Source organism: Phocoena sinus, chromosome 12, assembly GCF_008692025.1.
Source record: "Phocoena sinus isolate mPhoSin1 chromosome 12, mPhoSin1.pri, whole genome shotgun sequence".
Taxonomy (NCBI): Eukaryota; Metazoa; Chordata; class Mammalia; order Artiodactyla; family Phocoenidae; genus Phocoena; species Phocoena sinus.
The window spans coordinates 14,192,924-14,217,001 of record NC_045774.1 but is presented as its reverse complement, the minus strand read 5'-3'; the positions used below and the strand labels follow the sequence as shown (position 1 = coordinate 14,217,001).

Here is a 24,078-nt window from a genome sequence, read left to right as displayed (position 1 = left end):
ACCCAAGAGGGCTAACTCTTCGAGTTCAGAGACTTGGAACAAGATTTTTTTATGCAACAGATATTTCTTGAATGACCATTTTATTTTAGCCCTGGGAGAAATGCAAAAATATAAAATCCATAAACTGTGAGATCCAATTAAGAATTCAGCTTGTACAAAAGTGGAAAGATTGTAATAATACACACTAAACCATAGAAGCATTAAAGTCAGCGCTACAGGAGATGCCACGAAGCAGTATAAAGGAACAAAGGGATATCTCAGAAGATAAGGTTATGAGTTGAGAGGAGGGAGTGGGCACAGAGCACTGGAGTAAACTTGAAGACATCGTGGTGTTTAAATTGACACTCTGTTCAGAGGACCAGGTGGAGAGTTCTACTTCATTGTAAGTGCCCTGTGATTTATTGTTGTGATCTCATGGCTCACTTCTGCATGTTTAATACTGTAGAACATTATATATTTTAGGGGAGTATGGGTTTTTTATTTTTATTTTTTTTTGAAGTTTACCTGTAGTTTATTTTTTTTAATTTTTATTGAAATGTTGATTTACAGTGTTGTGTTAGATTCAGGTGTACAGCAAAGCGATTCATTTTCATAAATATATATGAAACCCATATATATGGGTTTATTATTTGTAACATATTTAAAAAACATATTCCATGTGTATATCTGGACTGCTTTTATTAGCAGTAAGTCTATCATGTATTCAGAAGTTGATAACACTTTACTTATTTCCAGGATAATGTGCTATTTCAGTTTACTTTTGAAGTTTGACATGGGAGTGATGTTAATAAAAATCTGAAGGTGTTCCTCTGAAGTAATATGTAATGTAGCTACTATGGAGGTAAATGTATTTGATATTTGATGTGGAAGAAAACAGTTGGTCCCAAGCTAAGATGTATTTAAGTAGGCTTAGCTTAGACTCCATGATTTTTCTGTTTGCAACTTTCTTGACTTTTTTCCCTGGTTTTAATTTTATGAGCTATTTATGAAACGGTGTTCTAAAAAATGGCTAGAGCCTTTCACTTCTAAGCTTTGACATAAACTTCCGTATAACGTGAACCACTGATAGATGATAAACTTAGATACATTCTTTAATTTTTAAAATTGTGGCAGGAAACCTGATCTGAGAGAAGAAAAAAAAATAACTTGGTCAGCTTTAATCAATTTTGTAAAAGGCATTTGGAGCATTTCAATTCCTCTCTCCTCCATTCTTTCTGTGTAATACTTTATCCTAAGGTTGGTACTGTTGAGGCAGTTGGTGTAAAGGCATAAGACGACAGCAATACGTGAATTTAGATCCCAGAAATGGGCTTTTTTTTTTTTTTTTTTTCTCTCTACCACCTGTTCTGGTTGTGTTCCTTCCTGAATTTTTGTAAATCCACGCAAGGACCAGGATGGGCAAGGTAGGTGCTGGTTCAACTCCTACCAGGGCTGAGGTATCCTGCTCCTTTTTCTTACTTTTGTATCTCCTTCCTGAACCAAGTAAGGGCACCAGAGTCACAATCCTGATTTTGGATCCATTTTCCTAGAAATATAGGTACTGTTAAGATCCCTGTGGACCATGTATTACTCATTAAATGCTTCCTAGAGAGACGCTTTTTCTGAATACAAGACAGGAGAAAGTCTTTGAGTCAAAAGTTTCTTGTAAACACTTCCGTGTGTGTGTGTGTGTTGTATGTATTAACATACATATGCACATATACATAGGTACATACATAAATACACATATTCACATACACTCATATATAGAGAGGGAAAGAACTATGTACAGACTTTGGAAATAGGTACTACAGTACATTACCAGTGACTATCTCTGAGTTATAGGATTATGACTAAATTTTAATCTTTTTGATAATCTGCATTTTAATTTTTCTAATAAGTATCTTTACTGGTGTAATAAAAAATTATTTTAAAGATCCATGTTGTAATTGATTTATTTCACGCTAGTATTTACTTTACTTTTTCCTCAGTAGAGAAAGATTGTCGTGTATCTAGCAAGTCTTCAGACCTGAGTTTCAAAACATTTTTATTCTCTGTTTGCAAGAGGACACATATGCACTGAAGTAACAGCTTTCATTTTATTATTCATGGGCCCAAGTGAAATTGCATCAGTTGGATATGAGGTAGCTGAGGCCAATGAAGTAGTATTCCTTATGCGTTGTTGAGAAGCTATAGCAGAGGAGGTGAAAGGCCTTGTGTCAATGATACCTGAGGAGTCTAGGTCTTTAGAGTAGCTGGCCTGACCAGCAAGGATGAAATATGTCAGTCATGCAGCCAAACAGTGATTGTTTAGCCTAGTCATACATCCCGGGGAGGAAGAGCCAGCCTTTTGGGAGGGCCTTGGGTGTTAACAGTTGTTGATGGCATTTGCATGCTAGTAGAACTGAAACACTGTTGAAATGAGGAATTGCAATCCGGAGGTCCAGAACTGGCAGCTCTCAACTTCCTTTTCATATTTCTCAAGTCCCACAGCATGAAAAAGTCTTTGTATTTCCAAAGGATGTTCCCAGTCAATCAAAGACTTAAAATTTAGTCATTCAAGAGGACTAGTGTTAGTAAGAGTTTCCCCCCTTTGATTTGAATATGGTGGGACAGCCACTGAAATTCACAGAGCTTTGCATTAGAGTGAGGCTTTTTTTCCCTTGGTGTCTTAACCTTTTGGCTAAGGTGCTAGACTCTGCATCACACCAGCATTTCCCAGACCTTTCAAGAAGAAGGATTAAAAGGGGAACGGGGATGAAATTTGAGGACTGATTGAGAAAACACATCCTGACAGTAAGCTTTCATGAAAGGAGTGGTGCTTTCAAATGCATTTGCATCTTACGTTTGTCATGAGGGCTCTACACAGTTGAAGAGCACACTGCACACATGGATGACATACACGAGTTGATCACCCTGGAGACAGTGCGTGATCCTCACCTCGACTGTCTGCCCTTTGCCATAACTCCTTGTGCCAATGGCATCGTGACTGATGACATGTACTTTAGCAGTTCATTCTGCTCCCACTTCTTCATTTAGAAATTTTGTACTTTTCATTCTGAAAGTGGTTGGATAAAGGGTAGGAAAGTCATCTTGAAGCAGCTGGAAAAATTGAAAGCAAAGAGTTATCTTTGGCTGTAATGGACTAATCAATGGTTCTATTCTTTTGTTTGTTTATCACAAAAAAAGTAAATTTATACCTTTAAGAAGGCCTTGGGATAGAAAACTAACTACTCAGTGACAAGGAGCAGATGCTCTGGTCTTCTCGAATAGACTGTCTGATGTGCCAGGGGGTTCCGGGCTCTGCGTTGGTGGCTCCCGGCTACCCCAGGTGAGGCTCAGCGGTGGAGGACATCTTCTCTGTGCTAATGTGCCCCTGAGATGAGATGAGCTGTTTCTTCTTGCCTCGGGGCAAAAACAGAGTATTCTGTTGCATTAACTCTTAGAAATGTGAAAAGCGTGTCTTAGTGATTTTCTTTTTAGAGATGTGAAATTTTCTCACTTGACCGTCATAATGCTGGAGCTCCTTCATCCAAATTAATTTTAGTTTTTAAGGCCATTCAGTTTTTTTTTAATCCCTTCATTTTTACCTGTTCAAGAAGGTAGCTCTTTGAAATATTACTAGTACTATCACCACCACTACTACTACTACTACTACTACCACTCTACTACTCCTAGTAGATTAGTCCTTTTAGTTCTTTTGCCCTTGAGTAGTTTGCCTGCATGTGGTGAAACATGTCGGAGTCAAGAAACCATTGGAATAGACAAGGTGAGAGGTAAAATTGGATAGAACTGGGGACAAATAGAGGAACACAGGACGCGCAGCCTGGCAGCTGATGGGGGCCCTGCCTCACCACGTGGAAAGGCTGCTTTGCCGAAGGAGAGGCAGCAGCTGATTTGGAAGTAGAACCGGCAACTGTTCATAGCAGATTGGATTTTGAGGGAGAGAAAGGGGATGACTCTGGCATGTCGTCAGGACGGTTGGAAGAACACTGAGGCTAATGCTTGCAATTTGTTTTAATGATGCCTTTGGACCGCCGAGCAACTGGGAGTTGAATGTGAGATGAGCTCTGGCCTACCATCCCACCTCTTGATCCATTCCTCTCTGTTTTTAGTATTGTATCTGTGAATTAGTATCTTACTTTCAATTGCTTCATTTTTTTCCTAAGGAGTTTAGCTTTGTATTTTCAGTAGAAACAAGAGACCACAGTCATACCTCGTATGGTGCCATCCTGCTTGGGACTCCCCTTTTGCTTAAAGCCGTAACTGGATGAGGAATTGCTGTGATTTATCATTCATGGTATGAAATCATTTAACTACTTAATAGTGCATTTGAAATAAAGGGACTAGAAATTAAAGAATGAATCATTTATCAAGAAATAACAGGTCAGTTGATTTATTTCTGCACGACTCTAGTAGAAACTTTTTCCTTCAAAATCGGCTTTGTTTCAGTTACCAATTAAGTGGGGTGAACTGTTATTAAAAAGGCCTATGTGTCATTACAGTAGCATTCTTCGAAGAGAATCTTTACAGGAGCAGTTATCATGGGGCTATCTGCTTGGTACCTGCCAATATGGCAGTAGATCAAGAAAGGTCAGAAAAACAAGGCTTTTAGTATGGAATTAGAGGCAAACAGTTTTAAAATTAAACTTGTTGGATATGTAAATTATTGGAATAGACTTTATTTTATGGTTGGTTGAGTCTAAAGAGTCCATTTTAAATCTTGCTATGTCCTGATAGCGACACCAAAGAATGTAATCTCTGTGAGAGCAGTCCCAAACTGTGGACTCTGCTTCCAAACTGAACAAGCATTTTGCAGTAAATTAGAAAAAAAAACTCACAATAACCTTTATAATTGTTGCTTCAAAATGAGAATTTGGAATGGCACCAAATTATTAATCAGTAGAAAGAATAGATTTCAAAAAGGTAATTATACCAAATTTAACACTTCTTGAAATATTATATATTCTGTTAAATAAAGTGTAGTCCTTCTTCCCTGTTCTCAGTGAAGATAATTCAGGTAGCTTGAATCAGGAATCGGAGTACAGATTGGCTTAATAGTTTGGGGCTTACTGACTATTGATGACTTTCGTCCTTTATCTTCTTGGGCAGGAGAGGCAGCCACGTTCACTTTAAGGCCCAGAAGTGAATTATTAGTTGAGTTTCGCCCTTTTCAGAGGCATGTTATGACTTTCCTACATTCTTGGACAGTTAGACTGCAATTCTCTGTTGTTTAAAAAGGTGTTCGAATGTATTTTATTAAAAGTTTCGAATAAATAGCTATTTTTCTTACATTTTTGCTTTCTTTTTCAAGCCTAGGAATAGTTTCCAGCTCTGACAGTTAGCCTTATGCCAACTGAAGTGAATTTTTGGATAGGATGAAGTGTTTCGGATGATTTACACTTGATTGCATAAATGTAGCCTAGCAAGTTGTATAATGTGAAGAGAATTACTTAAGGGTAAAAAAGGATTGTTTAGCTATTAAGAAATGATAGGTTATTACAGATTGGTTTGAAGGTCTTGTCATTTAGGTGCTGTCCCTTAAAAGCTGAGCTCTTCTGGTCTGGAGATTGAGTTTCTAATAGTAATGATGGTTAAGACTTCCCTGGTGGCACAGTGGTTAAGAATCCACCTGCCATTGTAGGGGACATGGGTTTGATTTCTGGTCCGGGAAGATCCCACATGCCGTGGAGCACCTAAACCCGTGCACCACAACTACTGAGCCCATGCACCGCAACTACTGAAGCTTGCGTGCTCTAGGGCCCAGGTGCCGCAACTACTGAAGCCTGCGTGCCTAGAGCCTGTGCTCCGCAGCAAGAGAAGCCACTGAAATGAGAAGCCTGTGCACCACAATGAAGAAATAAACCTTTAAAAAATCATAATAATGATGGTTAATGTTTAATAAGTACCTGCCCTGCTCCAGGCTTTACGTTAGGGTTTCATATGCATCATCTCATTTAATCCTCCACAAAATTCTAGGAAGTCAGCACTAAAATCACTCTTATTTACAGATGAGGAAACTGAGGTGTATAAGAAACAAAACCAGTATTGAACCCAGCTAGTTGGACTGCAGAACCCATTGTGTTGTGTTAACCACTGTGTTCTTTGGCATCCCCCAAGGGAAGGAATGCTTCTAAAAGGGACACTGGAAGTGAGGACTGCCACCTGACCATAGTTGGCTCCTTGTCCCACTAAGATGACAGGCAAGAAACGGTGGGTACAGAGTTGACTGGGGTTAGTCCTGTTTGCCAGGGGAAAATGGGGTTGTTACTATCCACTGAGCAGAAACCGGGCCACCCCCCTGTGCCTACTTATACCCTATTGGCATAGGGTAAAAGTGAATGATGACTCCACCCTCTATATGGGGAGGGGACCAAGACCCTTCACAGATAAAGGTTTGGGTCAGCAGAAATCAAGGGACGCCAGGCCCAGCTGGAGCAGGAGAGTCACATACTCAACATGGCTTCAAGACAGGAGCATCTGCCTGTGCTTTGGGCATCTGCTACTCATTCTCTGCTGGACTATCTGAGGACCAAAGAGTGCAGCTCACACTTAACCTTTTCCCCATTCTTTATAAAAGAAGTGTGGTGTTTTCTTTTGCTTAGTGAAGTGCTGGTGGTTAAGTTTATTGCTTGGCCCATGGGTTGCTGAGCAGAGAGAAGTAACCACTGGATGGGAATGGCAGGAGAACCAGAAAAGAAATGAAGCTTGTTAACGCTGGGCTAGTGTTGGTTTGAAATTTTTAAAATATTTTTTCTTTTTTGATTATTAAAAAACAACGAATTCACAAATACACATGGTTAAATGTTAAACAGTACAAAATAGTATATGATGAAAAGTTAAGGTCTTCCTCTGCTCCCATTCAAAAGTCCATACTTCCTTTCTTGATAGGTAAACACTGTATTAACAGTTTCTTCCGAAAATTACATAAATATACATACACGTAGGCATACACACTTATACACACATATGCATATTTTGGTAACATAAGTGGTATCATACTCTACACATTATTTTGTGCCTAGTGTTTTTCACTGAGTAATGTATAGTGGAGATTTTTCCATACTAGCACATACAAGTGTCATTTTATTTTAATGGCTGTATATTAGTCCATAGTAATACCTTCTGTTGGCACAAAGTTTTATGGTTGACCGAGTGTTTGCATATATTATCTTTCTGGGCCTCATGGTAGCCACTAGGGAAGGTATCAAAAGGCCCAGAGGGGTTGCCTTGTTCATCCAGGATGGCATGGGACTCAAATAGAAGTTCAGTGCTCCTGGCACTGTGGCATTCCCTAAAAATGCCTGTATTCCTTCCGCTTAGTGCCACGGCCACCAGTGGAGGTCAACTCTTGGCAGTAGCCAAAAAAAAATCATCAATCTGGAACCCCAAGAAGCCAGGTGAAAAGGAAATGTGTACTTCAGGAAAGTGAGAAAAGAGAATAATCATAGTTTAGAACTAGAATGGGCCCTAGTGATCAACAGATTCATCCCTTTCCCTGTACAGATGAGGATCTGCGTCCAAGACATCAAAAGGCTTGTTCAGACCATACAGCTGTGCCATTTTATTTCCTGAGGCTAGTTCTGGAGAGGGGAGGGAAAGGAGACTCTAGATTTTCCCAGGCTCTCTCGTTCTCATCAGCTACAATGGGGTGTGGACTGCATATAGACCTTTGAGAAATGAGAAAACTTTCCAAGCACGGTGAAGCGGCTTGTCTGAGAGAATGCTCCCTCCGGGGCGGTATGACCACGTAGACTTGAGCTGTCTGGATGCCCAGACAGTGTGGATTTTAATACCACTTCTGCTTCCCACTCATTCACTTACTGAGCGTCTCACATTCGCACAGCTCTTTGCCAGGCTGCAGGGCTCCTGCAGCTTATGGTGAAGTAACATCTCCCACCACGAGGACCATAAAATGCAAGAGATTATCTGTGCTATTTTGGATTTAAATTTACCATGCAAATAGGTACAATTAAGTACAAAACAATTCTCCTTATGCATAGGTTTTGTTTTGTTTTATCCAACAACCATCCTGTAAAGGTTCACTGGCAACACAGTGAATGAAAACCAGTATCCATTTATTTCTACTTGTTAGGAGAAATTGGTATTCAAGCTGAGAAAGAAGACTAGTAGTTCTTTCTAAGTTTGACAGATTGTCTTTTGGTTTATTTCCACTTATTCGAAGTGGACTTCAGTTTAAGAAAATGTCTGAACTCATCTGTTAAAGCATGCTAGAAGAGACCTCTGACCGTGGGATCAGAAGCTCCTGCCTCTTCTTTTATCTTTACCAGGATGTTTGAGAGGAGCTTCACCTGGGGCGTTAATTTTGGAGGCCTCCTGAAGGTGGATGAAACCTCTTATTTAGCAGTTTGATGGTCAAACGCCTACAAGGGAACATTCAGGTGTGGCAGCTTGAAGGACATTCATATTCCACACCACATCGGATCTTAGTAAATAGTCTTTCCATTTTCTCTTTAAAGCACCACAATGACCCAGAGATGGCAGGGTGGGGCGATGCACTTATCGGTGGTTCTAGGCATCCAGGACTTGAAGCGCAGCTCTGCTCAGGCTCTGAGTTTTACCCTCTTGCTCTGATCGCTTGTCCAGTTTCCTCTTATTTGCTCTTCAGCTTGGGACAAGAACAGTTTGAAATTGTTCCTACTGTTTTTGGCCACCACTGTTTGGACTTTAAATGAACACAGGAAGGAAGAAAGCTTGAAGAAAAGCTCTGGAGACAATTGAACAGAGCAGAGGAGAGGGGTCTTGAGGTGAGCAGAACACGGACTGGCATGGAACTGATTGCTCCGATTGTCACGCTGGTCCCCTCTTTGTCTGAGACTTATCAGTTGTTCCGGGGGAGCAATTTCAGAAAGTCCTTTTCTGGGCTGTGGAACAGCCCTTGCTTATGGGTTGAGCCCTAAGAGGCGTTATGGGAAGCGGTTCATGGTCTCTGGGGTTTGACAATGAGCTGGTGGTTACTGATTTCATTATTTTCCTTTATTGCAGCTGTTGGTTTGATCCTGTGCCATGGCCTTAAAACAATTGTGGTTTTGCACATGGTAAGCGAGGCCAGACAAGGAGAGGGATCATGTTGTTGCCCTGGCCAAAATTTTTAGCAGACGGGGGTCTGACGAGGGCAAGTAGATAGAAGATTTCCCCTTTATTTCATTTAGAAAAATAAACTTTCCAGGACGAGTATCTTTCCTAGAATTCCTTTAAAGTTTTTTTTTTCCTTTAAAAATAGACTGAGGTATAAATAATACTTTTATTAAAAAATAAAATAAAATGTCATTTGTAGGTGGTTGCTGTCACTGATAAGATATACTAGAACTGATTAGCTGTAAAAATATAATTTGGGGATGCATTATGAAGGTATACTGTTTTTATTTGCATGCCATTAACGTACAGATGTGGTTGTGAAATCGTTCAGATTGTGGCACACTGAATGTCCTCACTGGATTTTTAGGAATGTGTTCACCGAGACAGCCAAATTCTGTTTCATTTTGTTTGGCTTGTTGCATTGGCCGTAAATCAGGGAATATTCGCTTTAATATCTGAGTCAAACTTCGGTTCTAAACATAATACTGCAGTTGTTCTTTCACAGAATGTAAATTTTTTATTTACTTCCTCAGTACCTTATTTCTACTTTCTCTCTTTTCTTTATTTTACGCTGGAGCGTGCCGAAAGGTTTTCCGGAAAGATTTTTGTCTAATATATGTTGTAACCTATGGATGAATGTATTTCATGGGATTAAGCTCTCATAACTTTAACTGTGAAAGGATTAGAAATCACAGGTTTTACTTAATTTCCTTGCTGCTTCTGAAATGCCCTCCCAGAGATATAATACAGTGATTACATTAGGGAATTCTACTTTTATTACAGCGTCAATTGTAACATATTTAGGCATTCTGGTTCAATAGTTCTCGAGTTCTTTCCATTTCACCAACCCTATTGTGTTGTTACTGGGGGAACCAGGACTTGTGAATGACACAGACCTGGATTTCAGTCGTGGCTCCTCCAGCTACCAGCCAAGTGGCCTTCAGTAAGTTACTCAGTCTTTTGAAGTCTCAGCTTCTGCTTCTATAACATGGGAATTGCAGTACGCTACCTCCTCAGTTATGATGTTAAGATGAGATAAAGGGCTGAAGTCACTTAGCACAGTGCCTGGTCCATGGAGAGAACATTCTAACACCATACACGAAAATAAACTCAAAATGGATTAAAGACCTAAATGTAAGACCGGATACTATAAAACTCTTAGAGGAAAATATAGACAGAACACTCTTTTTTTTTTTTTTTTTTTTTTTTTTTTTTTTTTTTTTTGCGATACGCGGGCCTCTCACTGCTGTGGCCTCTCCCGTTGTGGAGCACAGGCTCCGGACGCGCAGGCTCAGCGGCCATGGCTCACGGGCCCAGCCGCTGCCGCGGCATGTGGGATCTTCCCGGACCGGGACACGAACCCATGTCCCCTGCATCGGCAGGCGGACTCCCAACCACTGCGCCACCAGGGAAGCCCCCAGAACACTCTTTGACATAAAACACAGCAATATCTTTTTTTTTTTTTTTTTAGCAATATCTATTTGGATCTACCTCCTAGAGTAATGAAAGTAAAAACAAAAATAAACAAATGGGACCTAATGAAACTTAAAAGCTTTGTACAGCAAAGGAAACCATAAACAAAACAAAAAGACAACCCACGGAATGGGAGAAAGTATTTGCAAATGATGCGGCTGACAAGGGATTAATCTCCAAAATATGCAAACAGCTCATGCAGCTCAATATCAAAAAAAGAAACAACCAAATCAAAAAGTGGGCAGAAGGTCTAAATAGACATTTCACCAAAGAAGGCATACAGGTGGCCAAAAAATACATGAAAGGATGCTTAACATTGCTAATTATTAGAGAAATGCAAATAAGAACTACAATGAGGTATCACCTCACACCTGTCAGAATGGCCATCACCAAAAAGTCTACAAACAATAAACGCTGGAGAGTGTATGGAGAAAAAGGAACCCTCTTACACTGTTGGTGGGAATATAAATAAGTTGGTAGAGCCACTATGGAGAATAGTATGGAGGTTCCTTAAAAGACTAAAAATAGAGCTACCATATGATCCTGCAATACCACTCCTGGGCATATATCTGGGGAAAACCATAATTCAAAAAGATGCATGCCCTCCAATGTTAGTTGCGGCAGTATTTATAATAGCCAAGACATGGAAACAACCTAAATGTCCATCAACAGATGAATGGTGCATATATATAATGAAATATTACTTGGCCATAAAAAAGAATGAAATAATGCCATTTGCAGCAACATGGATGGCCCTAGAGATTATCATACTAAGTGAAGTAAGTCAGACAAAGACACATATCATATGATATCACTTATATGTGGAATTTTTTTAAAAAATGGTACAAATGAACTTATTTACAAAAGAGAAACAGACTCACAGACTTAGAAAACAAACTTATGGTTACCAAAGGGGAAAGAAGAGGAGGGAGAGATAAATTAGGAGGTTGGGATTAACATATACTCACTACTATATATAAAACAGATAATCAACAAGGAACTACTGTATAGCACAGGGAACTCTACTTAGTATTCTGTAATAAACTATCTGGGAAAAGAATCTGAAAAAGAATAGATATTTGTACATGTATAACTGAATCACTTTGCTGTACACCAGAAACTAACACAACATTGTTAATCAACTATACTCCAATATAAAATAAAAGTTAAAAAAAAGAATTTCATTCCTTTTTAAAGTTGAATAGAATTCCTTTCTATGTATAGTAATCCCCCCTTACCTGCAGTTTTGCTTTCCTTGGTTTCAGTTACTTGTGGTCAACTGTGGTCTGAAAATATTAAATGGAAGTTTCCATAAATAAACAATTCCTAAGTTTTAAATTGTATACAATTCTGAGTAACGAGATGAAATCTTTTGTCATCCAGCTTTGTCCTGCTTGGTGATGTGAATCATCCCTTTATCCACTGTATCCTGCTGTTAGTCACTTAGTAGTCATCTGGTGTATCAGATCGACTGTCGAGGTATCATGGTGCTTGTGTTCAAGTAACTCTTATTGTACCTAATAATGATACCAAAGTGTGAGAGTAGAGATGCTAGCAATTCAGATATTCTCTTACTGTGCCTAATTTATAAACTTTATCACAGGTACGCATGTGTAGGAAAAGACATGGTATATATATATCTGTACTGTCTGTGGTTCAGGCATCCACTGGGGTTCTTGGAACAAATCCCCTGCAGATGGCGGAGGGACTACTGTATATAGCACATTTTGTTTATCCATTTATCTATCAATGGACATTTGGGTTGTTTCCACCTGTCAGCTATAGTGAATAATGCTGCTGTGAATATGGGTGTACAAATATCTGTTTGAGTCTGCTTTCAATTCTTTGGGGCATATACCCAGAAGTAGAATTTCTGAATCATATGATCTCCAACTTCATTTTGACTTGCCTTCCAAGCTTCAGTATTGCATTTACAATAACTTGCTGGGTAGTTGGTTCTTGGTGTGCTCCTGAAGCCTCAAATGCAACATGTTTAAAATTGTTCTGGGGCTTCCCTGGTGGCGCAGTGGTTGAGAGTCCGCCTGCCGATGCAGGGGACACGGGTTCGTGCCCCGGTCTGGGAGGATCCCACATGCCGCAGAGCGGCTGGGCCCGTGAGCCATGGCCGCTGAGCCTGCGCGTCCGGAGCCTGTCCTCCGCAACGGGAGAGGCCACAACAGTGAGAGGCCCGCGTAACGCATAAAAAAAAAAAAAAAAAAAAAAAAAAAAAAAAAAAAAAAATTGTTCTGTACCTGTTTTTCCCACTGGCCTCCCAAATCAGATCCTCCTTGTGGTTAACGATTAGAACAGTCTTCAAGACACCCTGGCACAAACCACCAGAATCTTTGACTTCTTCCTCCACTTCTGTAGCCTTAAGAATTTGGCAAAGCTATTTCAAACTTCTTCACATCTTCTCTCTGCCTCATCTACTTTACTACTCAGAGATGATTAGTGCATATTTTGGTATGAGTTTTTCCTTGACATAACTTTGAATACTTTAGGATTCTTCATTTTTTTAATGAAAATTATACACTCCCATTTTCATTAAAAAACGCTTTTGAACTCTCATTTCTACAACAGATTCTCTGCCAGTCTTCTTTTTCCTTTTGCCAGCAGGGCCCCACGGCATCGCCGTTTGGACTGGTTCTTCAGTGCTAGCCAGCAACTCCCATGACACTTCTTTCCTTTGGTCACAGTCGATGAATGTATGGGCACTGCTAAGATCAAGCAGCCCTCATGAGTCAGGGTTGGAGTAGCTGGAGATAATGCAGGAAGTCAATATTTTCCTTGGAGTGTAAGGGAGGACTAGACTTCTGTTCCTTTGTACAATCATGTCCAGGAGAGTTGGACCATTCATTTCATCCCTGTCATCTGAGTCAAATGTTGTTGCCAAAAGAATTCAATATTGGTTTGGCCTTGCACAGTATTTTTCTTTCAGATAGTTAAATAGAAGACAGTAACATTGGTCTTATTACTTCCTCACTTTTTACTTTCTCATGCATGAGCTTTCTAAGAAGCAGAACACTCAGTGGTCAGCCAGTTGCAGAGAATCTTCCCATTGTTGCCTCTGGAAAGTAGATACAGTTCCTGAGTGAAGGTCTTGTCCTTTGGGGAAGTTGAGCCTTCCATATATGAATAAGAGTTCAATCTCTGGAGTAAGGGAACCCTTGCTTCAAATCCCATCTCTGCCACTTGCTTGCTGTGTGGTTTTGAGCAGGCTTTATAACTTTTATCATAGGTTTACATCTGTAAAATGGAGATAAATATAATCCCTTCCTCAGAGAGTTGCTGGGGAATTAAATGAAATAATCCGTGTATAACGCAGTGCCTGGCACATCATGGTCAGTACCCAAATGAGTCAGTTTTCTTAGAAGCAAGAATGTTTGGTCACACGATCTCATGCACAAGTGTGAAATGAACAAGCTGAGGAGGGTCTGTAGCTGGAAGCCCCCACTCAGGTTGGGATGGTTGCTTGTTTATATTTCAGTGCTTTGAAAATTCATGAGCAAACCCTTATTTTCCCAATGCTAAGGCTCAAAACTATGTTTTCTGTACCTTAACACCTCAAGAAAAGAATAATTTTTCACTGATAAAACAAAAGTTAGAGGTTTCCTCTTGGCCAAATATGTATACGATCCTGTGATTCCATATCAAATTTGAAACTGTATTTAACACTCTATAAATGCATGTTGATTCTTAGAAGGAGAAAGAAATACTGATTTTGACATCTTATCTGGCACCTTAAACAATTTGTGTACTTGGATACTTCAAATTCTAATTTCAATGAGCCTTTAATGAAAAGGTAACCAAGCTTTATAGATGCTAGCTAAATTTATGGATTAATCAGGTATAAAAGAATGGGACGTTGAAAATGAAATACTATTTTGTTGAAACCATACAATGAGACTTTCAGATAAGATTAGCTAAAGTTGACCCTCTTTTTTTTGGGGGGGGGTGATTTGTGGTTGCTTAAACACTGGAGAGTTAATTTATCTTTAATTTGAGAATTCATTTTCATTTCCATGCCTTAAAAATATGAGCAGTTAGCTAGCTACTCATATTTTCATAAAAAATGCTAAGTGCTTATTCCTTAGCATGCTTGGCTTTTTGCCTGACCTCATCAGCCTTCTTGATTTTAATTCATTTTTCCCCCAGAGAACTGTGTATATTTTTACTGAGCTCATTCATAAAAAATCATAAAATAAGAGTTGATGTCATATAATTTGAATTTTTTTGGTTATGACTTAAATCTGTGTGTGTGCTTCCTTCAAACTTTGAAATGTGTCAGTGATAGAAATAGTTGGAAAGCACAGTTCAAGTACAACTTCTGAATCCACAAGTTAGAAAGTAGTAAAAAAGGAAGAAAAAGAAAACTACGCTATATACCTATCACAGAACTGTTATTGAGGCAAGTTGATGTTCAGATTTATGTAATATTATTGAAGCAAATATTTTAAATATCTTTAACTATTAAGACGAGCAGTACACATTGTATTTTAGCTTCAGTTACTGAAGGGTCCATGTAGTTTATATGTAGGAAACCCTTCAATTAAGATGTGCCTCCTTCCCTACTAATACTTTGATGCTGTTAATAATTCATTTATAAGACTTTAAATTTTTTATGGGAAGTAATAAAAGGGACCCATTATTTTCACAGCTAAATCTGTTTCTTGGTGATGGCAGTGAGAGGGGGGAGATGAGAGGAAGAAATTGTTAATCACCTTGTAGAACTGAACTTCAGAAAAGTCATAAAGTAGAAGTTCCAAAAAAGTTAAAACACTCCTAAAAGAAATCACTATTAGTAAAAGGAACCATATTATCATGCATACATAACCAAAATGTTAGAGGGAAAAAAAAATACAATTCACGAAAACATTTCTATAAAGAACAAGCTTTGAAATAATTAGAACGTGTTGATTTTTATTTGGGGGCAGTCATAAAATACACTCGTCTTAGAAAACCAGCAAGGCATCAGAATAGAAATAGTGGTGGAGATAATTCATGGGTAATCCAAGCTCGCTCTTCTCACTTCCTGACCTGTCACATCTGTGAAGACCTGCTCCTTTATGCTAATGTCTGGCCCCATCCAGTGTTGAGGAGCAGACTTGCCTCTCCCTCTGCTGCTTTTGTCCCATAGGACCAAGTCTTGATTTTGTGAACCTGAGTTTTGGGGTCCTGGGATGTAGTGAGCATTGCTTTGTTGGGGGCCACCGTCTTCCTTTATACGACTCCAATCTGCCCCCTCAGGAGACCTGTGCTCCACAGAGGGGGTTCAGGGGGCGAGGGAGGGGCAACACAGAGCTTAGGGATTCCATTTTGTTCCGATAACAAATATTTGTTGCGCTCCACTGTGTGCCATGATAATGTGCTGGGGACAGGATACCTGGTGACAAATGAGACAGAGATAGTCCATTCCTTGTCAAACCCAAAGTGACCTGGGGGTTGAAACGGCGATGAAAGGGCAATGTAGTAGGTGTTATGACAGGACAAAAGACAGGCATCACTGGAGGGGCAGAAAGGATTTCCCAGAGGAATTGCTATCTCAACTGATAACACCTGAAATATGAGTAGGAGTCAATTGGTCTGAGAGTAGGAGAAGTGTGTTCCCACGAGAAGGAAGGGCCTGTGCAAAGCCTCCGGGGTGATAAGGAGCGCAGAGTGGACAGAAAGACACAGCTAGAGCTTGGATGTGACTTAGAGGGTGGTGAGAGAAGGCTAGGAGAGGAGCTAAGGGCTGATCAGGAACAGCTTGGTGAGCCATCTTGAGGCATTTAGATTTTATCCTGAGAGCTTTGAGGAACATCAGACTATTAAAGTGGGTTAGTGACATCATGGTGTGTGATTTTATAAAAATCCCTCTGGCAGGGGTGGGATAGGGTGGGAGGGAGGGAGACACAAGAGGGAAGACATATAAGGACATATGATATGTATAACTGATTCACTTTGTTATAAAGCAGAAACTAACACACCATTGTAAAACAATTATACTCCAGTAAAGATGAAAAAAATAAACATTTTACAGAAGAGACATAAAAAAAAATCCGTCTGACAACGTGGTGGGGCATGATTGGCAGGGGAAGGCTGCAGGCCGTGGCTGTCGTGATAACCTGGGTGGGAAATTCTTGGGACTGTGGTAGTGACGGCAGGCCCAGGACAAAGCTGATGTGGCTTTGAAAAAGAACTTTAAAATAATTGATTTGGTAGGTGTTTATAGTATGTGTGTGTGGGGTTGGAGTGAGGGAGAGGATAGAGTCTAGAACAACACGCATGTTTCAGGCGTCATGGTATGTTGGTGAATAGGAACAGGTAGGTGAGGAGAGAAGATGGTCAGTTATGTTTGGGACACATACATCTCAAAGAGTCTGTGAGATAGTTGAGTCTAAATGAACTGGGGGCAGGTGTGGGAAGCTTGGTAAAGAGATTTGGTCTGAGGTGACTGCCAGAAAGCACTGAGGGAAAAGGGTGACAAAAGTAGAGATACACACTATTAAATTCCTCTCAGGTTACTGCTTGTTTTATGTTATTGTTTTCAGCTTTACTGAGGTAAAAGTGACAAATAAAATTGTAAGATATTTAAAGTGTACATTGTGATGATATGACATATGTGTACATTGTGACAGGATTTCTCCCCTTTGAATTAGTTAACACATCCATCACCTCGTATATTTACTTTCTTCTCTGTTTTTTTTTTTCCTTTGGGTGAGAACATTTAAGTTTTACTCTCTGAGCAAATTTCAATTAAACAATACAGCACTACCAACTATTGTCACCATGTTATACGTTAGCTCCTCAGACCTTATTCATCTTACAGCTAAAAGTTTGTTCCTTTTACCAGCTTCTCCCCATTTCCCTCACCCCAGCCTCTGGCAATCACTTTTCTATTCTGTTTCTATGAGTTTGACTTTTTTTTTTCAGATTCCACATATAAGTGATACAATGCAATATTTATCTTTCTCTGTCTGCCTTATTTCATTTAACTGATGCCCTCCAGGCTCATCCACCTTGTTGAAAATGACAGGATTTCTTTATTTTTTAAGGATGAACAATATTCCATTATATATATTCTGCATTTTCTTTATCTGTTTATCTGTCAACAGACACGCAGGTTGTTGTTTCCATCGTTGGTTATTGTGAACAGCGCTGCTATGAACATGGAGGTACAGATATCTCTTCAAGATAACAATTTCATTTCCTTTGCATACATATCCACAAGTGGCACTTCAGGATTGTATGGTGGTTCTATTTTTAATTTCTTGGGGAACCTCCATACTGTTTTCCACAGCGGCCGCGCCAGTTTACATTCCCACCAACAGTGCACGAGGGTTCCCTTTTTTCCACATCCTCCCCTGCTTGTTTTAATTTGGTCTGTTGTTATATTTCTTTTGAATCTCTGAATATGGGCCATTGCTTTTTTTTTTTTTTTTTTTTTTTTTTGCTGTACGCGGGCCTCTCACCGTTGTGGCCTCTCCCGTTGCGGAGCACAGGCTCCGGACGCGCAGGCTTAGCGGCCATGGCTCACGGGTGCAGCCGCTCCGCGGCATGTGGGATCCTCCCGGACCGGGACACGAACCCGTGTCCCCTGCATCGGCAGGCGGACTCTCAACCACTGCGCCACCAGGGAAGCCCTTATTTATTTTATTTTTGGTAACTAACAAATATAGACTTTCTGTGTGATGGTAATAATGCAAAAATAGCTGAAAGAGGGAAAATAAGAAGAAAGGGGGAAATGAATAGTCAAGGAAAAGAATCCCAGAGAGGCCTGGGGAAGAGCTCTGTGTGAGGCCCCTGGAGCGGGGGGTGAGTCTGGTAATTCCTGCTTACAGGCAATTCCTAGTAATTCCTCTCCCGACCCTTCACGTTTCCTGCTTACGGTTCTCTTGCCTCATCCCTTCTCCCACCCCCGCTTCTTATTATTCAAACCCTACATTAGCTCAAAGGCTTTAATTTTTGGTGGGCAAAAAAAAAAATAGTGATTATTTCTCCAAACCTTCACTTGCAGCTCACATCTTGGATTTGGCCTCTTGCACTTCATTCTGTGCAAGAGGAACTTTGGGGCTGATCTGGTCACAGGTACACAGAGTTCCTCAGTCTCTTCAGTAAAGACACTGTATGTTTCATTAAGATAGTTGGTACGAGTTTTTTTTTTTAAATGAACTCTAATTCAATAAGATTTTCTCTTCCATTATTTTTACAAGACCAAATAATAACATTTAAAAAGAAATTTCTTCTTAAAGAAACTTAAATCCGTTGCTTTAAGAACACATCTTTACAAAATTATACTTATTAGGCAACAAAAACTTTCGTGTTTTCCTTTCTTCTGATGCAAGTTGAAGACTTAGAAATAAATAGTTGTTAATGGTGTTTGGTTAAGAAGAATTTGTTTTAATTGTTTATATGAAACAAGTACTTGTTAACTTTTTCTTGTTGCCAATCTGTCAATTCTAAATGTTCACGTACATTAGGCAGGAGAAAGCCCAGCTTTGTCACGAAAGGTTTGCATTATGAACTTGGTTCTTTTGTGCGTCTATTTTCATTCTTGTTAAGGGATGAATTCGATTGTACAAATCCCGCATATTTTATGTGTTAAACATGTTAGTTCAGGAATTTCACTTGATTTTATAAAGATACATATCTACGATGGCTGACCAATCGAAACATAAGATTTAACCATTGACTTCGGACCCATTTCAGTTCTCCCATCTTCTGGCTTGCAGAACTTCTGGCTTTTGGGAAAGAAAGTGAATCAACGTAATTTTTGGTTCAAATTATTATTAACTGTTTTCTTCTGATATAAACTTATATTTTAAGATTTAAAATAAGTCAACATGTACTACATAAACATCATAGAAGACCAAACACTAAGAGTTTCTTTGAGGTATCAGAAGAATACAGAGTTTATATCTGCCCAGGTAAATTTTATTTCTGATTCTATTATTTCCTCAATTTGCCCCTGTTAATAGGGAAGATTCTAAAAGTAATAACTATGCCTGGGTATTCGAGGCAGTGTGTGGTCTCTTACTGAAGTTACAAGGTTTTAACTGTTTGTTGATTCCTCTTATGCAATAGAAGAATGCAGATGTTAATTTAATCTGAAGCCTGTTTATACAGTGACTTTTATAATGTATATCTAAAGATAGAGAATCGAGTTTTATGAGACCAACATTTCTTATCAAGTCCCCACTCCACCCTATTCTAATTGGGCTGATCCTTAAGTTGAATAAAGAACAAAGAGGTCTGTAGTTAAAACATTTCACTACATGTTGAGTCTTGCCCTTATTAAATGAGAAAATGGAGACTTAAACAGAGAATCTGAATTAGAAGGTCGCATATACACTCACTGTTTTTTGTGAATGGAAAGCATATTTTAAAATAGTACATATCATTTTTTAGTCTAAATTCAGGATGTTTTCCCAAGAGGTGTGAGTATTTAGACTCATATAAATGGGCTGCTTTATAAAAACATGCCAATAATACTTTTTAATTTGTGAAGTTTAATATTCTGTACATTATCAACCAGACTTCTTTTGAGGGATAAAGAAATGGAGGTGACTTCTAAATCTTAGAGCAGAAACTGCATGTGGGCTATTGGATACCTGTCCCCAGAGCTCAGAGAAGAGGGTTGGGCTGGGAGTTTAAGTCTGTGCGTCATCTGTATTTAGTGGTGATGAAAGCCGTTGGCGTGAGATAGATTTTCTGGTGGGAGAATTCAGAGTCACAGAAGAGGAAAGGGCCTGGCCTTGATCCCTCTGCAGCTCTGGATTATTGTGGCATGTAGGGAGGCAAATCTGCAAACCCTGGGAAGCTCCAGTGTGAGGGGTAGAAGGAGCGCTGGGAGCATTTTGTGTTACAGAAGCCGAGGGGAAAAGCATGTTTCAAGAGGAAGGAAGGAACTGTCAGAGGCTTCTGATGGGTCAAGTGTGATGTGGGCTGAAAGTGTCTATTGAATTCAGCAACAGAAGTCATTGGCGGTTTCTGGGAAGCTGTTTTTGTGGAGCAACAAAGGTGGAAAGCAGATTGATGTGGGTTGAGCCAGGCAGGAGAAAAGGAGGAAAAAGACCTCCAGTGCAGACATCTGTTAGGTGTTGAGCTGAGAAGGAGGGACAGGATATAAGAGAGAAGTTCGAGAGTGCTGTGGGTCAAGGGAGACCTTTTTTGTGGGTCAGACTTGCATGACATGATAAAAGCCAATAAGGTGAAGTAAACCTATGTGAATTACAGGACATCATTAGAGAAACAGTCTTGGGAATTATTGGAGAACCAGAAGGGAAAGAGAGGGAGAAAAGGATAGAAAGCTTATTTAAATAAATAATGGATGAGAACGTTCCCAAAACGGGGGAGAGATTTGGACATCCAAGTTCATGAAGCTCATAGGTCCCCCCCAAATTTCACAATATTATATGCTAATTATATCTTAATAAACCTTGAAAAAAAAAGCCAATTAGAAGGAAGCATTGGAGTGAGAGAGATTCAATAAACAAGAGAGAAAAGAAAGAGGATTTAGAATAAAATAACAGCAACAACAACTAATATTCATTCAGTGTTTGCCCTACCCACCGCACTGCGCTAAGCCCGTGACATGTAGTCTCACATTTAGTTCTTAGAATAATGTTATGCAGTGGTGCCGGGAGGAAAGTGTGGCCTAAGGATGTTAACCAACTTGCTCAGTGTCTTCCAGCTAGTGAGTGGTGAACTGACTTACTACCTTAAGGATCGACCTTGGTCACCACCACAGCCCACCACCCCCCAACTGGAATTTAGGTGCTCTGTGCTGCATTTGAAGACCTACTTAAAGATTCTTTAAATTATATTTTACGAAAGGCCACTTTGAAACCCTCTGTCTGAAAGTTCTAACAGCTCTATTTGGACAACAATTTTGGTGGGTGGCCTGGGTCCAAAAAAAAGGCCTTATCTACTGAGAAAGCTTAACCTTGAGAATATATATATATGAAACATCATGCCCCCAAATATAGGCTGTGTGAACTGAAGGGGATTTGCCCAAAGAACTCGCAAAGCAATTTGGGGAGGCAGAAATTAATTGTAGGAGAGTTTTTTTTTTTTTTTTAACATTGCAAGAAGGACACAAAAAAGGATGATGGGTTGAGGCAGCAACATAGAAAGGCCAAGGAAGAGATGTGAAAACATCCCACAGACGGCTTCCCTGTAGATTCCAACCGACTAAATTTCCTGAAATAATACTAATTCTGTCCTCTTGCTTTCGATAGGACATAATGACTACATGTGTCCGGCTACCAACCAGTGCACGATTGATAAAAACAGGAGGAAGAGCTGTCAGGCCTGCCGGCTACGCAAGTGCTACGAAGTGGGCATGATGAAGGGCGGTAGGTACCTTGGACCCAGGGCGCCCACCATGAGGTCCTTGTCCCCCACCCACTGCTGGCCATTTCCATTCTAGTCACCACAGGAGTGGAGTGGTTTCTCTTCTAATTAATTCTCTTCCTATTCTCACTTTTCTTCACAACAAAACTATATTTTATAACACATTTTATTAAAAAAGAAGAAATCCGAACACACCACTTTGTGTTTCATATTTTCAATGTAAATACTTATATTTAAAATCAAAAGTGTGTGGGAGGTGGTGGTGGAAGGAAAAGAAGACTGCTCAGAGAATTATTCTAGAAATATTTTTCCGTTACTGTTTATGTTCCTAATGCTAGAAAACGGTATCTGGGAAGAAACTTTCCTTACACTGAGACTTGTACATGTGAAAGCTAAAGAGCTAGTTTGTCATCTTTCAATCCCTTCAGAAATCCCTTAGGGAATTTGAATTTCAATCAAAAGGCAGCTTTCTCCTTTAGAAGTTGAGTTAACTAGCAGCTCCCATAATCTCAGCGTCCAGTATGGAGCTGGGAACAATGCAGTGATTTCTGAGCGCTAGCGTCACGAGGTGGTCGGGATCTGTGTCCGTGTATTTGTGCTGTGGGTGTGTGTACGTGTGGTTTTCTGTCTCCTCATGTATCCAGTCTTCCAGTTTTCTTATACTGGAATCCAGCGTCTGGTTCTGGGAATATTAGGTGCTCCATAAATGTGGTTGCCTGATCTCCTTGTATTCTTTGGAATCTAGTTTTGAAGAACACTTCTAGTCTTGAAGAGCCTTCAAAATACTGGGAGGGAACAAGAGGAAATGTGTAATTGAAATAAAGGAATGGGTGCATCCAGTGTTTTAGGATGATATAAAGGAGAGAGACAAACCTATGATGGTGCTGCCTGCGGATCAGAATGGGAAAAAATCTTTCTGGAGAGGAGGCTTGAGATTAGTTAAGGAGAACAAAGTGGCCATGAAAAAGAGTAGCGATTGTGTAAATAGAGGGAAGCCAACCTTTAACTCATTAACACTTGGACAAAGGGGGAGGCAGAGGAAAAACCAACAATCATGCCTGATTATTAGGGTGCTTATAGGCAAAGATTCCTTTGTTAATGGCCATAAATAAATCTACCGGGTTGAGATTTTGAATACAGCATTTGGAATAAATTATCTTGATGAACAGATGAAATGTTGAATTTACACATTGTGTGAGCTGTGACTATATGTCTTGAGTGTCTGAAAAAGCAGCTTTGATTCAAAGGGTAATTAATTCCAAGAATTTAACAGCCACATTCAGAAAATGACACTTTGAGTCATAAATGGATTAAATATTTAAGGAATTCATTTTTCTTTGTACTGTTGGAGAATTAGTCAGGCTTAATTAAACTCACAAAAAGCTTCTTAAGGTATCTTGATAAGTGACAGGAATAAAACAGCTACATGCAAAAAGTTTACTTTGAAAGAGTAGAGTCCAAGTTTAATATTCTTCTTTGGCAATTGTAGGTAGATTAAGCCCAGACTCTTAAATTCTCTCTAAAAGCTGAAATGATCAAGTTGTAAATTGGTCCAAAACATTTTTTTTCTTTGAGGGTACCCATACATTGACCCCACTTCATAGAAACAATTCTGTTTTTCTTAATTAACATCCAGATACAATCTGGATGCATAAATATAAATTATGCGTACACATTTTTATCTAACAAAAAATTTAACATGCAAAGACATAATAAAAATCTTCCCACTGCTTTCAAATAGGACTTTAGATAATTACTGCACATAGTCAATCTATGTGTGCATACATGTACTTGTACATGTACATTTATGAGTGCAAAATATATATCTATCCTAGTTTGCTGCTGTGTTATTCTGCTCAGCCTGCCATAACAAAGTCTACAGACTGGGTGACTTAAACAGCAGAAATTGAATTCTCACAGCTCTGGGGGCTGGAAGTCCAAGATCAAGGTGTCGGCAGGGTTGGTTTCACCCTAGACCTTTCTGCTTGGCTGGAAGGTGGTCCTCTTCTCGCTGTGCCCTCACGTGGCCTTTTCTCTGTGTGTGTGCATCCGTCGCGTTTTTTTCTCTTCTTTTAAGGACCCCAGTTATGTTGGATTAGGACCCCACCCTTAGGACCTCATTTAATCTTTATTACATCTTTAAAGACCCTATATCCAAATTTAGTACTATTCTGAGGTACTGGGGTTGGG

At 39.6% G+C, this 24,078-nt stretch overlaps 1 protein-coding gene across 1 annotated transcript in view; it reads left to right on the top strand.

Annotated features, from left to right (window-relative positions):
• The window catches only part of ESR1 (estrogen receptor 1), a 252,237-nt gene that overhangs the window by 45,611 nt on the left and 182,548 nt on the right, over positions 1–24,078 (top strand). Inside the window, exon 4 of the mRNA XM_032651735.1 lies at positions 21,774–21,890. Coding sequence (XP_032507626.1) covers positions 21,774–21,890 — 117 coding nt within the window. The remainder of the gene's footprint in view (positions 1–21,773; positions 21,891–24,078) is intronic.